The 16,235-nt window shown below is 37.4% G+C and overlaps 1 protein-coding gene and 1 long non-coding RNA gene across 3 annotated transcripts in view; both read left to right on the forward strand.

Moving 5' to 3' along the window:
- PKIB (cAMP-dependent protein kinase inhibitor beta) overlaps nucleotides 1-3,933 on the forward strand; it is a 152,102-nt gene extending 148,169 nt beyond the window's left edge. For both annotated transcript variants that reach the window (XM_043592232.1, XM_043592233.1), the window contains one exon: nucleotides 3,171-3,933. In XM_043592232.1, the coding sequence (XP_043448167.1) occupies nucleotides 3,171-3,247 (77 nt within the window). In that variant the 3' untranslated portion in view covers nucleotides 3,248-3,933. The remainder of the gene's footprint in view (nucleotides 1-3,170) is intronic.
- Nucleotides 3,934-8,950: 5,017 nt separating this feature from the next.
- Nucleotides 8,951-14,779, forward strand: LOC122489939. The gene is made up of 2 exons (XR_006299047.1): nucleotides 8,951-11,840; nucleotides 13,089-14,779. It is a non-coding gene; the product is annotated as an uncharacterized LOC122489939 (long non-coding RNA).
- The last annotated feature ends 1,456 nt before the right edge of the window (nucleotides 14,780-16,235 follow it).

The following is a 16,235-nucleotide window of genomic DNA, read 5'->3' on the forward strand; positions in this document are numbered from 1 at the left end:
ACTTTATTAAGTGATTCATGAATCAGACAGCATCCTATCCAGCAAGTAGAGGGGAGCTCTGAGGAGTTGTACACAATGGAAGGTTTTTATAAGAAGGAAGGTGAGGCAAGGAAGTTATTAGCAAAAGAAAATAAGGATTGTTCTAAGTAAGGTCACATTCCCTTAGAGGGAAAGGAAAGGGGGTTATTAGGTGGATTATTAGGGGTTAAGTGGTTTCCCTCAGATCTATCCTCTTTGATTTTTGTTGTTGTTGTTGTTGATAAATATTTTTAGGTGGGAAAAATTCTAGGCTCACAAATGTCTTGCATCCTGCATGAAACTAACCTGTCTGAAATTTGCCCAGTTCACACTTTGTCTTAATCTATCTCTTATAAATTAATAACTGTGATAGGGAGGACAATGATGCCTGATAACATATGAGCAAGTAGGGACAGAGGGCGGCAGCTGTAAATGTCACAAAGGGCCTTTCCTTAACTCCCTCTATCACTGTTCATTTGATCCATTGTTCAATTTAGTGCCCACTAAGTGCTAAGCACCATTCTAAAAACTAGCAGCATATGGGTGAATAAGACAGACAGAAAGTCTTGCTGTCCTGGATGATATCTACAATGGGAGAGTTAGGTTATAAACAAATAAATATATGTCAACAGTATCCGTTCTATCAGAGAATTAAATAGGATGTTGTGGTAGAGTTACTGTGGTTTTAGATTGAGAAATTAGGACAGCCCTCACTGAAATCTGAATGACAATGATGTGTTTTGAATCACAACTGAAGGAAGCAGCAGGCACCAAAGATCAGAGGTAAGAGCTGTCTTTGCAGAAGGAGCAGCCAGTAAAAAGCCCTTAGAATGGACATGCCTCCAAATCCTCTTTGTTCCTCTGATCCTCACCATACCACCCCTCTGTTTCAAGATTACAAGTAGCATTGTGTCTGATGAAATCAGCAGTCCATTCTTAGTTTCCATCCTACATGATCTCTTGGAAGTTTTGTCATGATGCACCGTCCCTTTCTTCCCCTTAAGACTTTTCTTCTCTTGGCTTCTTGGACATTCCGTTCTCCTGGTTTTCTTCCTGCTTCACTGGCTGTTCCTCTCCTGCTATTGTTTCTTTCTCTCTCTGATCTCTTAATGAATTACATGGTACCAGAACTCAGTGGTTTCTTGTTTTCTTGTTTGTTTTTGGTTTTGTTTTTTACATTTTCTCTATCGACATTCCCTCCTCTTGAGATACTGTCCGATTTCACTGGGACAATATCATTTTCCTGATAGCTCATGGATTTGTTTTCTCCAGTTAGAAGCTCCACTGACTTCACACTCATAAATCCATCTGCCTATTTGACCCCTGCTTTGGCTATCTAAGAGGGATCTCAAACTTAATGGATAATAAAGCGGAGTCCAGATGTTCTCCCTGATACCTGTTCTTCCTGCCTCTTCCCCGTCTTGGTGAATGGCAGTTTCACACTTCCAGTTGCCAGAGTCAAAATCTTGGAATCATCCTTGTCTCCCCTCTTTCTCTCAACTGTGTATCTAATCTATCAGCAATAATTGTCAGTTCTACTTTCAGATTTGTTCACCTATCTGCCATTTTTCACCCAAAAGATCTGGTCTCTTGGTATCCCTTTGACCCCATCTTCTGTTCTTTTTTCTCTGTATTATCCTGCCTGCAGTTCCTTCCTGCACATTGATAGCTTTGACTCTAACTTTCCCTCTGCTTAGAATGCTCTCTCCCTGCCATTGGCATAGCTCACCCCTTACCTTTTCAGGTCTTTACTTGCATGGCCCTTCTCCCCAGCTAACCCTAGCTAAAATCACAACCTCCATGCCCCAAGACTTCTTGAAAACTCCTATTCTCCTCCATAGCACTTCTCCTCCATAACAGTTAGGACTATTCTCCTCCATAGCACTTAGGACTCCTCACATACCATACATTTTACTTATTTTGTTTATTCCCCATATCCCTCACTAGAAGTCTCCTGAGAGCTGGAATATTTTTTTTCACTGCTTGGTATATTATACATGTTTAATAATATATTTCCTGAATAAAAATTGAAGAACTGAATAGAATCCATCATATTGAACTTCAAAGATGCCAGTGATGATTTTGGCAAGAGTATTAGGGAGGCAGAAGAGACTTAATAGCTTTCATTTAAAATGTAGACCTCAAGAGATGATACGTTTTAAAGGATAAAAGACAAGATAGTATGTGGAAAATTTTCAGTTAAAAGAAGGCCTTTGTTCAAAGTTGGTGGTGATGTGAGGAAATGAGGAGTCAGGAGAAAGGGAAAGTCAGGTGAACTGGAGGCGGGAGATGATTGTTAGAGTCAGCTTGCTGATGAGGCAGAAATGGAGAGGGTCCCAGATCTTGAAGGAATAGACTTGGATAGTCTGAGCAGCACCAAGGCCAGCTCCAGGATTGTGTGGTGAGGTGTGGTTGGTTGCACAGGGCCCTGGGTTCAGAAGAGATTTGCACTTGCTGTTGCTGTCTTGAAGTTTTCCATATGTTTTGAAGACGGGGTGCTACGTTCCCACTTTGCACTGGGCTCCAATAAATTATGTAACCAGTCCTGAGGAACACATTTTCCATTGTAATAAGAGGAAGGGTAGAAGGAATAAGTACAGACTACGGGGTTTTAGAAATTTGGTGGTTGAGGGAGCTTTTACCTGAAGATTTTGATTTTTTTTTCTTTTCTGCAAAGTAGTGAGATCATTTCCTAAGAGCAAAGGAGGTAGAAACTGTGAGGAAGCTGGAGAGAGTGTGATGAACTATAGGGAGATCATTAAGGGGGTTGGGCTATGGAGGCACTTGACCCGGTCCAAATTGTGTTTCTGTCACTTACTAGCTCTGTGACTGAACAAGTTATTTAACCTGTTTGTATTTCAATAGACTAATCTATAAATGGAAATTGTGATAATACCTAGGAGACTGCCTCGCATGTAATAATTCTGGAGAATAGGAGGGAAAGGTAACTAGGAGAATGTTGATTCCCAAACCTATCCATATTTCTTTTCTTTGTATAGTTTCCATATCTAGATTGAGGGCAAAGCCTCTCCTAATCAAGGAGAGAATTATTAGGATGCATAAAGGAAGTACTAATGGTTTCATTCCACTATAGTATAAAATATATTTCACTATATTCTATAAATGAACGGAATTATTTATTTATTTTTTAGATGTAAAAAGAAAGATGAAGAAACAACACAATGCCAATTGGAAAAGCCCCCAAAAGAAGAAAAATGAAGGCTCATAAACTATCAAAAGTGCTGAATTTCTGTAAACTGAAAGACTTAGTGGCCCTGCTTTCCTGAGATGTTTGATCTGGTAGTAACTATGGTAACATTGCAGCCCTAAGCAACACGTGTGTATTAGATAATCTTGTTGTGATGCTACTCACTTGGAATGCAACCACAATGTCCAATGTAGGCTATTAAAAGGCATATTACTTCCAAATTGCACCCAAGGAAAAGGTTAAGAATGTATGGTCACTTATATACATATCATTATCTATAAACCCAACAAAATCCACTGTTCTCTTTTGGATTTACTTAGCCAGATGTATTTTTAATTCTGTTTTTATGGTAATGGGCAAACCATTTTCTTAGTAAATATAAAACAAACACCATTCATTTAAAACTATGGAATTTGTAGGGCAGTATTTTTTTTTTTTTTGGATGAGAAGGAATAATAGTCAAAAACACATAGAGAACATTTGTTTTTAAAGCAAAAATGCACTATTTTTCCCCAAACCCTAAAATGATTTGGAAAAATTGCAAAACTTTGACAACTTAAATATCTTTAGGATATTTTTGTTTGATGTATTTTGCTTCTAGTCTATGCATACTGTGATTTTTCTTATAGACTCTTAAAATGCAAAATTTGTGACAAATTGTTTATATGGAACATGCCTATTAAAATGAATTTCACTACCTTCCTTAACTTTGGTGTATGTGTGTGCATATGTTTTCTTTAATAAGACTTATTCAAAACACTTTACTAGTTGCTTTATACTGTCTTTTCCTTTCTTAGGGCTTATGTGTATTGTGACTTGTTTCTGAAATGATTTCCTCAGGAATGCAGACCATCATTTTTATATCTTCCCTAAAGTAACTAACATGACACAAATATTTAGTGAATGTTGTAGGTAGAAATAGCAAAATACTTGCTTTTAATATATATTTAAGTATATATTTTAAAAGGAACAAAAGCAAAACCAAAGTTGTAGTAAATTTTATTAGACATTTTAGAAAAATAGTAAAATTCTGAATTTTTAGAAAATGGACTAATGAATTTATTTTAATTTTCAGATATATATGCATGCAGTTATATTTTATTTGATTGTTGACTTAGGCCATGTCTGTATACAGTAATCAAATAAACTCTTCACTGCTCAAGAAACTTGTTCTTGATACAAGTCTTCTTAATTTTATCTTCTAAAGTATACCAACTGAAAAATGGTGACACACTTTAGAGGAGGAAGTTAATAAACTTTGCAACATAAATCACCTCCTACTTATCATTTCATTGGCGAAGCCTAACTTCATATCTTATATATACCAAAGGGGTAGATTGCAAAGAACCTGATTGTTTTAAATTCTCAAATATAATTTTTTTAGGTAAAATAATCAAAAGTAATATCTTAGGTGTAGCACTAATTTATTTTTTTTAACTTTTTAAAAAATTATTTTTTAATGTTTATTTTTGGGAGAGACAGCACGAGCAGTGGAGGGGCAGAGAGGGAGGGAGACACAGAATCCTAAGCAGCTCCAGGCTCTGAGCTGTCAGCACAGAGACCAGCACGGGGCTTGAACTCACAAGCTGTGAGATGATGACCTGAGCCAAAGTCGGACGCTTCACTGACTGAGCCACCCAGACACCCCTAGCACTAATTTAATTTTCAATTAAATGTATTACACTAAAATTGTATTTCAGGAAGTTATTGATGACATGATATTGTATAAGCAGTATAAAGAGTATTAGAGGAGAACAGTGATTTTTAACTTGCAGGGTAATGACAATTTTACCTCCTGAGGACATTTGTCAATGTCTGGAGACATTTGTGACTGCCACAACTAGGCTGGGGGCCGGAGAGAGAAAGCGCTGCTGGCTTCTAGTGGACAGAGGCTAAGGATGCTGCTAGGCTGCCAAATATCCTGCAGTTCTGGGAGCGGACCCTCACGGTGGGTGGACCTTCACAGCAAAGGATTATCTGGCTATGCATGTCAGTAGTGTAGAGCTTGAGGAACCCTGGAGCAGAGTTAAACTGTTAAGCACAAGGATTTTTTTAAAAATTAATCACTAGTACTTTATTGTCTACAAATTTTCAGAACATTCCTACTGTCCAAATGTTTAGTATTTGTACAATAATTTCCTTTTTCGGTCTGTGTGAGTGAGCTATATACATTGTATTATGTGTAAAAACACGATGGCAAACATCAAACTGAGTCTTCATTGCTCCCCTGTTCTTTTAAATTTATGAAGGCTCACTTTCTGAAATAATTATTGTTTTGGTCCCTCATTCTATTTTTTTTAAAGTTTTTATTTAAATTCCATTAGTTGGGGTGCCTGGGTGGCTCAGTCGGTTGGCTAAGCGTCCAACTTCTGCTCAGGTCATGATCTTGAGGTTTGTGGGTTCAAGCCCCACATCAGGCTCTGTGCTAACAGCTCAGAGCATGGAGCCTGTTTCAGATTCTGTATCTCCTGCTCTCTCTGCCCCTCCCACACTATGTTTCTCTCTCTCTCTCTGTCTCTCTCTCTCTCAATTAAACTTAAATAAATAAATTCCAGTTAACATACAGTGTAATATTAGTTTCAGGTATATAATACAGTGATTCAACTCTGCCATACAATACCCAATGTTTATCACAGCAAGTGCCTTCCTTAATCCCTACCACTTTTTTCACCCATTCTCCATCCACCTCCTTTCTGGTAACCATCAGTTTGTTCCCATAGTCAAGTGTTTCTTGGTTTGCATCTGTCTCTCTTTTTTTTCCTGTTGCTTATTTGTTTTGTTTCTTAAATCCCACGTATGAGTGAAATTGTATGGTATTTATCTTTACCTGACTTATTTTGCTTCACATAATAGTCTCCAGCTCCATCCGTGTCATTGCAAATGGTAAGGTCTCATTCATTTTTGTGGCTGAGTAATATTCCATTGTGTGTGTGTGTGTGTGTATACATATATATACCACATCTTCTTTATCCATCGAGTCAATGGACACTTAGGCTGTTTCCATAATTTGGCTATTATAGATAATGTTGTTATAAACATCAGGGTGCATGTATCCTGAATTAGTGTTTTTATATTTAAGTAAATACCCAGGAGTGTGACTACTGGGTCATAGGGTAGTTCCATTTTTAACTTTTTGAGGAGACTCCACACTGTTTTCCACAGTGGCTGCACCAGTTTGCATTTCCACCAACAGTGTAAGAGGGTTCCCCTGTCTCTACATCCTTGCCAACACCTGTTGTTTCTTGTGTTGTTGATTTTAGCCATTCTGACAGGTATGAGGTGATATCTCAATGTAGTTTTGATTTGTATTTCCCTGGGACGATCAGTGATGTTGAGCATCTTTTCATGTCTGTTGGCCATGTGTATGTCTTCTTTGGAAAAATGTCTATTCATGTCTTCTTCCCATTTTTAAATTGGTTGGTGGGTTTTGTAAGCATGTGGATTTTGGATATGTATGACCTGAATTTGAGTAGCTCTCCTACTCACTAGCTACATGATCTTGGGAAATTTACATCATTTCCAAGTCTCAGCTTTATCCTCTGTACAGTGATATTAAGAATAGTACATACTTTATAGGGTTAGTGGAAGTAATAAATGAGCTATATGTAAAACACTTGGTAAAACGCCTGGTAAAGAATACTTATTCAATAAATATTGACTATCATCATCATCATTTTTATTCCAGATGCTTTTGCCATTATTTTCTGGTGGTGGAGGTTGTGGGCAGCTGAGTTTGTTAATTTGGCTATCTCTGCCTTTCTGTGTGCTTTCACAAACATCCCTAGTTCTTGGTGCTGGGAGAAGACATTACAATGGAAATTGACAATTCATAGTAATTACCACATTAGTGCCAATTCAGTCACACTAATAAGCTGCTGACAGGTGATGAACATTACCCTTTAACAATGAGTCACCTCACTAGTGTTTTATGAGAGTTACTGCAACAAAATAGAATTTCGAGTACTTAAATGAGTAATGTGTTCCATGAAAGTGTAAAAGAAAAAAAATTAACAACTCTTGGGTCACAGTATTATATGGTATTTATCTCTCATTTACGATTAGGAGACCAGAAACGAAGCCATCTCCCTTTCACTACTGCTGGTAATGACATACATTCCAAATGTATATCTTAAGCCACTTATTCATCACAAGGCACACAGAAATGTTCCATTATATACATATTTATAAGTATTATATGTTACAGGAGGTATCAGGCTTGTTGAATATTTACTAATGAAAGGATTTTTTTCTAAGATAAAATCCAGACAAAGGGGAATGAGAGGTCAATTGTAGTTTAAAGACAAAATTGAAATAGCCTACCAACTTTTCGAAAAAAAAATCAGGCTCTTTTGGAGGAATCTTTGCTTATTGTCAATGACAGTGTCAACAAAACTATCTAGTTGGGCTCATTAAAGAAAGTCTCGAAGCCCATTTTTGCCATTGGCTATATATAAGCCACTTGGCTTAGTCAGTAGCTAAATAATAATTATTTTTGTCAGATAAACCAGGACAAAAGGGAATAATAAAGCTATTAAGCAGTTATTTGGAAACTTGACTATTCAAAGGAAGAGAAAGCAGAACAAAAAACAATTTTGCTCCTTGTGCCAAGAGATATTTTTGTAATTTGGGCTGGAAAGGTTGGAACCATCTTAGAATGTGAATTACCACAGAGCAAGGCATCCTACTTCCAAGAGGAAATGGTGCGTTTGCTTCAATTTCGCTAGCTTAGGTGGTTTTGGCCAGTTTGGGAGGTGATGGTTGTAGAGAGAGAAAGGGGGAGAGGGAGAGACAGGAAGAGTTACAAAGCACACTAGCCTGTTGTCTTATCTGTAAAAACTGACACCTCAAATTCAAATTACAGTTCTACTGTTTGCTGTCAGGACTTTTGAAGCACTCTCTGTGCTTCAATATATAAAATGATGAATTATGAGAATTAAATGAGTGAATACTAGTAAATTGCTAAGGAAAGTGGAACATAGAGAAGCTATTATTATTTTTTATTTTTATCGTCATTATTACTATTAATTGCTTGAGCATAAAGAGTGGCAGACTTTAAGGTGAATGTCTGTTCTTTTCTATGTCATTTGCTAAAGTACATTTTCTTCCTATTCCTTTGCTCTCTTTTCTTCCTGTGAGCAGCACGTCTTTAGCTAAAACTAGGACTGATTAACCAGAGTGGATTCCATTTTTTCCAGAGTTATTGATGTCAATTCTTATTGAACATGGAAAATCTGAAGCTGTTTAAAAGTGGAAACATTGGCTCAAGCAAAAGGCTGGAAAGGTATTGTTGCTCCTTGTTAAAATTCTAGGGAGGATTTCTTATTGAGCACATACCAATAGGAATAATGATAATAATATGTATACATAATAATGATAATAGTAATAATAATTATATAGTCATACTTTGAGTGACTGGTGATTACTAAGTACCATAGTAGATCCCTCTGAAGTTTCATAATAATAATCATACAAAATAGTTGTTAATGTTTCTCATTTTGCAGATGAAGAAAATGGATTCAGGGAGTACCTTTGGGAATTCACACAAGTAAGAAAGTGTGAAAGTGTGAAAGGGAAGAGTGACCCAGGATGAGGCTCTCAGAGTCAGGATGTGCACTGCCTCTCTTGCACCAAAAGACCCTCTGCTCAAAACAGAATTCCACTCAGGATTCCTAAAAAATTTTTAAAAAGTTGTATATAGCCCTCATGAGGCATTTATGCCTTAGCAGAAGGAATTTTATTTATTTGCTTGGCATTTATTTATTCACTCCCTCCTTTATTCATTTATATTTTATCACAAAAAAGATTTTATATGACAAGTGCAATTGCCATTTAATTTGCCATTCGCTTGCAGGACTCTAAGGAATGGAAAATAGTGAGGCGCCTATGGCTCTTTGGGGAGGGAAGTAGTGCCCTGGAAATGATGCAAAGGGGGGACAGGCTGAACTGAAGAGAGACGCACCACACCCAAACTTGACGCATTTCACATTTGTCCTGGGGCTGCCTATAATGGAAAGGGCACACTGATATTCTGTGGGAATCATAAATGTGATCTGTCATGAACTAACTGTGAATATCTTAAAGGTAGGGCCTCACAGGCAAGTGAAATGATCTCCTTTGTTCCATGTAGGTATGTTTCAGAGGCTGAATAATATCTGGCAGCACTGATGGCAGAGGAGTCCCTGAAGCCCTGGACAGGCATCACTACAGAGGCCTCGGGGAACAATTCTTCTCAGAGTAAGATGAGAAAAAAAAGTCTTGCCCCACCTTTGAGCGTATGGAATTTACTTTTAGAGCTCTTGGAAGGATTTCGTGGTGATTTAGAGACATTAGACATTCGAATATTCCAGTTTTATAATTACATTTGCACCTAAATTGGATTTCTATTCGTGTAAAAAAAATTCACTTTTAAAATATTTCTTCATTTGATATTATAAAGACTGTGGAGAACAATAGAAAAAATAAGGGGGATATCAGTCAATAGATGTGAATTTGGTTTCAGAATTTTGACCTAAATTCAACCTAAATTGTATTCCTTTGGGTAAATTTTCTTTTTACATGCAACAATTGCTCAAAATCGACACTAGGTGGTGCTGGCATCACGTTTCTTACTGATTTCACGTCTGTCACATTTAATGTTTTCCTGAGGTTTCCAACTTGTTTTGTTTTGATTTGTTTGTTTTAGCAATTATGCTATGTGTGTGTTCAGGATTATTGCAAAAAAATAAAACAACAGCAGAAAACAAAAATAACTATTTCAAACAATTTTTCTGAGTTTAGAAAGGAAATTATGGGTTTAAGAAAATGTGCTAATCTCTGATTATTGAATTTTTAGGATATCCTATGTTCTTAGATACCAAAAGAGGGTGCTCTAATACATCTTAAAAATACACTTCTTAGAAATACAAAGGCTGCAACTTTTTCTTCCATGTAACAAAGAGTTCTTTTTTCTGTATAACGGGCAACTTTCTTTTTTTTTTTTTAATTTAAGATGGTTATGCACAAATGTCTTATTCATTAAAATCAAGTTAAAAACAGCTCTGAATTCTCTACAGTCTTAGATTAGAATTGGCCTTTGATGTTTTTAAAGTTAAAAGTGCTATTTTCAATTGTGACTTTGAGACTTTGAAAAGCCCCTGGCAGCTTGAGCGCAAGTAAATGGTATATGAATGTGTGGCTTTATTCTCGATTTAATTGAAAATATCTTCTATCACTTCAGAGTTTCCCCTCCACTTAGGAGGAAGATGAGTCTCATGAAAATATAATGTGGGTTAACTAAGTGATTATTCCTGGTCTCCTGAAGGCAGAAAGGGAAATAGGGAAAACTTTTCCCATAAATTCCCTTGCACGTTGTGTGGGAAACTTGCATGCACAAAGGGGGTGTTGGCCAGATAGTCATGGCAAAGTCCCTGCTGGAGGTAAGAGGCCCTGAGTACAGCTTCTTGATATCTCTGGAGTGCTGTCACTGGACCCAATTTCCAGATTCAGTGATAGGCCACATGTGGGTGAGCAGGGAAGGGAAGGGAGAGACAACGCTTAATATGCATTAATAGCTAACACTCAATATACGTTAAAGACTTTTACCAGGGCTTTATGTGTGTTGGTTTACTTAATTCTCTTAACAGCACAACATATGAAAAAAACAGGCCAGACAAATCCTTGCCCAAGACCATACTAGTAAATGGCAAAGCCAAGTTTCAAACCAAAGCAGGTTGAATCCAGAATCTGTGCTTTTAACCACTAACTTGTATCACCTTTCCAAAGGAGAGCAAACACAGTGTGAACTATACGCCGAGTGCTGTTCTAAGTGCCTTACCCACGCACACCCTCTTAATTCTCATAATGCTGATGTAGGCATTACTGTCCCCATTTCACAGCTGAAGAAACTGAGGCACAGGCCAGTAAAAAGTTTAAGATAATGATTGAAGTTGAGGGTGTGCTTAAAGGCAAGATTTTAAAACAAAGTCTGTTTAAAGAATACTCAGCAGCCTCAGAATTGAGCCCTGAACTCCTTTCTCCTTTTTCCTTTGCTTTGGGGTTTTCTTACTTCCATAGATGCCGCTGCCTGCAGGCTGTCCCCGAGCCACATTGCCTCTCTTTGGTGGTTTTGGTCTAGGTATGGGGATTAGTTTCTTCTTTTGATGCTTCCTATCATGGCTGGGGTTTTTGAAACCCATGCCCTTAAATAGAACAAGAGACGCTAACTTCCTCTGCTGAGCACTACATGCTGAGATGCTGCTGCTTTTGCACCAAGGTTCTGGGGCAACTTCACAGAAGCCTACCTTCTTCCTAGCTCCAGCCTGCCCTCCATAGTTACCATCTTCCTACCAGTCTTCCCCTTTCCCCCCACAGCCAAGATGGCTTTGGGTCCCCTCCCCAGATGTTTGTCCCCCCCATTGGTAACTGACAAAATGAACGGTCCCACTCTGCCAGTGAGGACGCCTGCTTTCTTACAGCAATGGATGTTTAGGTGGTTGGTCAGGAGATAATGTGAGCCTGTGTTGGCGTGGGGGGGAAGGGAGTCTGTTTCATCAGAGGCTATAGACCCCAAGGAGATAGCTTAGTAGTTACTTCACTTAATTAGCAGAAAATGAGGCCCAGTGGTTTGGATGATTCTGTCACCAAGAGTGACAGAAAATCCAAAAAAGAAAGAAAGAGAGGTTCTTTTTCATTCACAGGTTCTTTTCAAATACAAGCAGTCTTTATTTCTTGGAACTTTGGTTTTCTTACATGTAGAATGAAGTTATTTAGAAGGCCTCTAAATCTTACCTAACTCTGTTAGTTTCTTATTTTCAGGCACATTTTAAGAGCTGCTTTGAGAAAATAAAATTGGCTATCAGCAATAGTGGAATGTACACTTTTAACTTGAAAACAAATTGATATTTTGTTTTGTTTGTTTTTAATTTTATTTCTGGCTCTTTCAGTTTTCCAGGTAAGAGGAGGCAGACTGGACATTGTGTGTCCAGTCTTCACAACTGCATCTTCAACAAATGAGTGATAATATAAATTTGCAGTATTAAATGAAAAGATGATCAGAGATTCCATAACAAGTAATATTATATAAAACTTTGAATTACTCAATTTAATTAAATTGAGTGCCTTTCTAAAGCTGTTGTCCCTCCCCCGTCACTGTTTCTTCAAGATATGGAAATTGGCAACTCTCCACTGATACATGTCTGACTTACCTATGTCCTGAAACACCGTCTCACACTTAGTAAGGAACCACCTTATCTGAGTGGCCAGTGACCATAAGGACATTACTCTCCCTTTCTTAAGACTTTATCCCTTGACATAATCTATTACCCCTCACCTCGTGTGGTCCTTATTCTTAGATGGCTCTCGAATTTGAGGTCTTTGGCAATAATGGTCAGAAAAGACAGGAGGGGAGACCACAGTGGCTGCCTTTCTAGATGCTCTTTTCAGAGTATCTACTGCTGGCCCAGCTGCAAATAATAGACAATACAGTTGGTGGGATGTAAAGAGCATTTCAAATGTGAACGAAGGCTGAGAGAAGGCAGAAATGCACATGGCGTATTTGGAGATAAGTGGGCTGGTGTGGTTGACACTGAGGTGCAGAGAGTAGTGAGACACTTGGGAAATAAGATTGGAAATGAGATTCAGATTCTAGAGACTTGGCAAAGGCAGGCTGAGGCACCTGGACCCTACCCTGTAGGCAATAGCAACACTGAAAAGAGGTGGTTTTGCTTGTTGTTTTGAGTAGTGAAGCAGTACGATGAAAGCTAGCAAACACCTTTATTTTAAATTATATAAATGAAAATATTATGCTCTCTTCTTAGTCACATGAGAAATGGGTGGCAGCAAATCAAAACTAGCTGAATCTGTCAAAAAGAGCTCCACATCAGAGACCCACATCCAGATGCTGTAAGAAACCTCAGTCCATACGAATGACCGCTCAGCATTCCCATATTCCCCCTCCCAGAACATATGATCTATTTCTTACCAATCTAACTCATCCTAGCTAGCAATCTGCTAACAAAAGCAATCTTTCCTCAAATCAAAGTTTCTTCACCCTTTGTTTGTTTTTGGTGTTGCTTAAGAAATAGCACTTCAAATGCCCTCAGCCTTAAAAGAAAGAAGGCGGATGTGGAAAGTAGTCTGAACCACTGTTGTCTCTGCACTGACACTTCCCGCATTTTAATAAGCTGGCACTCTACCATGCTCTGGTAGCATAAGTGAGCAGAATTTCCACTTTTACGAAAGATCTACAGTTGATTTTCTAAAAAGGAACAAAATAATAACCAGATGGTAGTTGATAGGCCAACTTTAAAGGCAAGTGTTTGTTTTGATCTCTTTTCCAAGGGAAAGAAAGTTTGGATAATTAGTAGAAGAATAAGAAAAAAAAAGAAAGAGGAGAATAAGTGCCTAAGATAATGTATAAAGAGAAATGTGAGGAGGAATGGATAGTGGAAAACAAGGGGAAAATAGTCACTTCTAGAAAAAGAGAAAACGAGAGGAAAAAATTTAACTGCAGATTTTTCACCAAATGGTTGCCTAGACAACTTAATGAGGAGTAGTTCCGTCTCTACTGAATAGTTGCTGAAACACACCCTGAATTTAGAGTCTTTTGGCTCCACGACTATCAACTGGAAAACTATCATGTTTCAGGCATATTAGTTATGAGTGCCATATTTTCTATAGTATGCTTTTCTCCTAACAGTAGAAGTGGTTGGTTGCAATCAATTTGGTGTGTAATAGAAGAATAGGAAGATTGAAACACAAGCATGATGAGAGTTTTGGAGTCAGATTAGCCTAGGATGGCATATTAATATGTGTAACATCGAGTAACAAACTGAGGAAAAAGTAAATTAGGAAGCAGCTCAAAGCCCATTTGGCAATGTAAGATCATCTTTACATATTGCCAAGGTTGCTGTTGAGAAGCATTTTTCCATGTAAAGAGTTTGGTACACTTGAGGCTATTTAGTGTAGAGACAAAAAATGTCACTTTTTACAAGAGAGTTTTTTTTTGTTTTTAATCTTCCACTAACATCTGGCTCCTATGGATTCTGTTATCACTGTTTTCTGTTTAATTAAATAATTATAAAAAATAAAAAGTGTTTTTAAATGCTTTACTGCTCCTATTTGAATTTGTCTTTTCTACAGTTTACTGTATTTTCCAGAAAATGTTAATATTACATTGTTATAAATAAACCCATCTCTACAAAACTGTCCGTCTTGTATTTTGGGGGCTGAATTCTTGGTGTGTGTGTGTGTGTGTGTGTGTGTGTGTGTGTGTGTGTATGTTTGGAGTTGTGTGGGAGAGGATGTGGGGAAATAGGAGTAGTAAGAGGGATTATTTTCCATAATGACTCACACCATCTCTTTTTCCTAAGCAAAAACAGGGGTAAAGAGTGTGACAATTTTTTTGCTGTTGTTTGGAAACATACTTTGCGTTTGTCACCCTATTTTTCCTTCATATGAACACAGGTTTCTATAAAGCAACCTTGCCAAATCATATGCTGTCGTGTGGGATAGAATGAATCCTAGATCATAAACATTTATGCTTATAGACAACGAATTGGAGGAGAGCATGAAATTTAAAAAAATTATCTTTGGCACTGGCAAATGTTGGAATTTCCTCCTTGGGAATCACTTTGTCAATCATTTACTTCTCACTTTCATCTGGCAGAGAAAAAAAGTAAACTCTATTTTCACGGCAGGACTAGTAGTAAGACCAATGTAATATTCAACCCTTGGCCACCTCTTTGGATGAAGGTCGAGATTTTTTTCCAAAATAGGAATGAAGTAGAGAAAGCCAAGAAAAGCGCGGTGGATTTGTGCTAAGTTGTATTTATTTTCCTGTATCTAGCTAACACAAAAAAAAGTCAAGCAGACATACCACAACTCTGCATATTCTGTGTCATTCGGCATAGTTTATATATGTATGCATACTTATTTTAGACCTTTTTATGTTTTAGTTGAGCCAGATAGCCACACATCTTAATTCTGAGTAAATCTTAAAAAAAGAAAAAAAAGTGATCTAATTCAAAAATAATTATTAAATAATTAATAAACTTAAGTAAATAATTTTGAAAGTTCCAATCTAATTTGGTATATAATGTTCATATAGTATTTTTCTTACCTGCTGCCTTCCATGTTATACTAAGAGATTAGCAATTATCTGAGTGTGTAACCTTGATTCTCCTGAAATATTACATGAAGGAATTGATGCAGATACTCTTTTACAAGTTCTAGTCTGAAAAAATTTATAGATTTCACTATTTAAGAAAGAATTCATGGGGCGCCTGGGTGGCGCAGTCGGTTAAGCGTCCGACTTCAGCCAGGTCACGATCTCGCGGTCCGGGAGTTCGAGCCCCGCGTCGGGCTCTGGGCTGATGGCTCAGAGCCTGGAGCCTGTTTCCGATTCTGTGTCTCCCTCTCTCTCTGCCCCTCCCCCGTTCATGCTCTGTGTCTCTCTGTCCCAAAAATAAATAAAAACGTTGAAAAAAAATTAAAAAAAAAAAAGAAAGAATTCATTATATAAAATGAAAGATAAAAATTGAGCAAAATATTTCCAATTATTTAGACAATATAAAAGAACTCAAAACAATAAGAAAAGCATTAGTATTCAAATTAAAAAATAAATAAGGGATGATAGTAGAAAATAGTTCACAAAAGAGGAAAAACAAATATTTGAAGAAATAATAAGAATGTGAAAAATACATATTTTATTTTCTTTGACTGTTGAATTAGCCAAAATAAAGCAATATGCTATGGTGGTTAAGAGCCTGGGTCTGAGGCAGACAGACCTGAGAGAATTCTGTTATCCCTCTGAGATTGCAAACCCTGAACAAGTCTCCATTTTCCTATAGTAAATTAAGAATAATGATAGCACCTACTTCCTAGAGTGATTAGCAATGTTTTAAATGAGATTAATGTGCTCAGCACAGCTCCTAGGGCATGTTAAGAGTTTAATCTTAATAAGTTATTGTGTCTCTCATGTTAGTGGAAATGTACAGACTTTTTAATAAGCAATTGGATGATGTATTGATGA

Source organism: Prionailurus bengalensis, chromosome B2 (genome assembly GCF_016509475.1).
Source record: "Prionailurus bengalensis isolate Pbe53 chromosome B2, Fcat_Pben_1.1_paternal_pri, whole genome shotgun sequence".
NCBI classification, from domain to species: domain Eukaryota; kingdom Metazoa; phylum Chordata; class Mammalia; order Carnivora; family Felidae; genus Prionailurus; species Prionailurus bengalensis.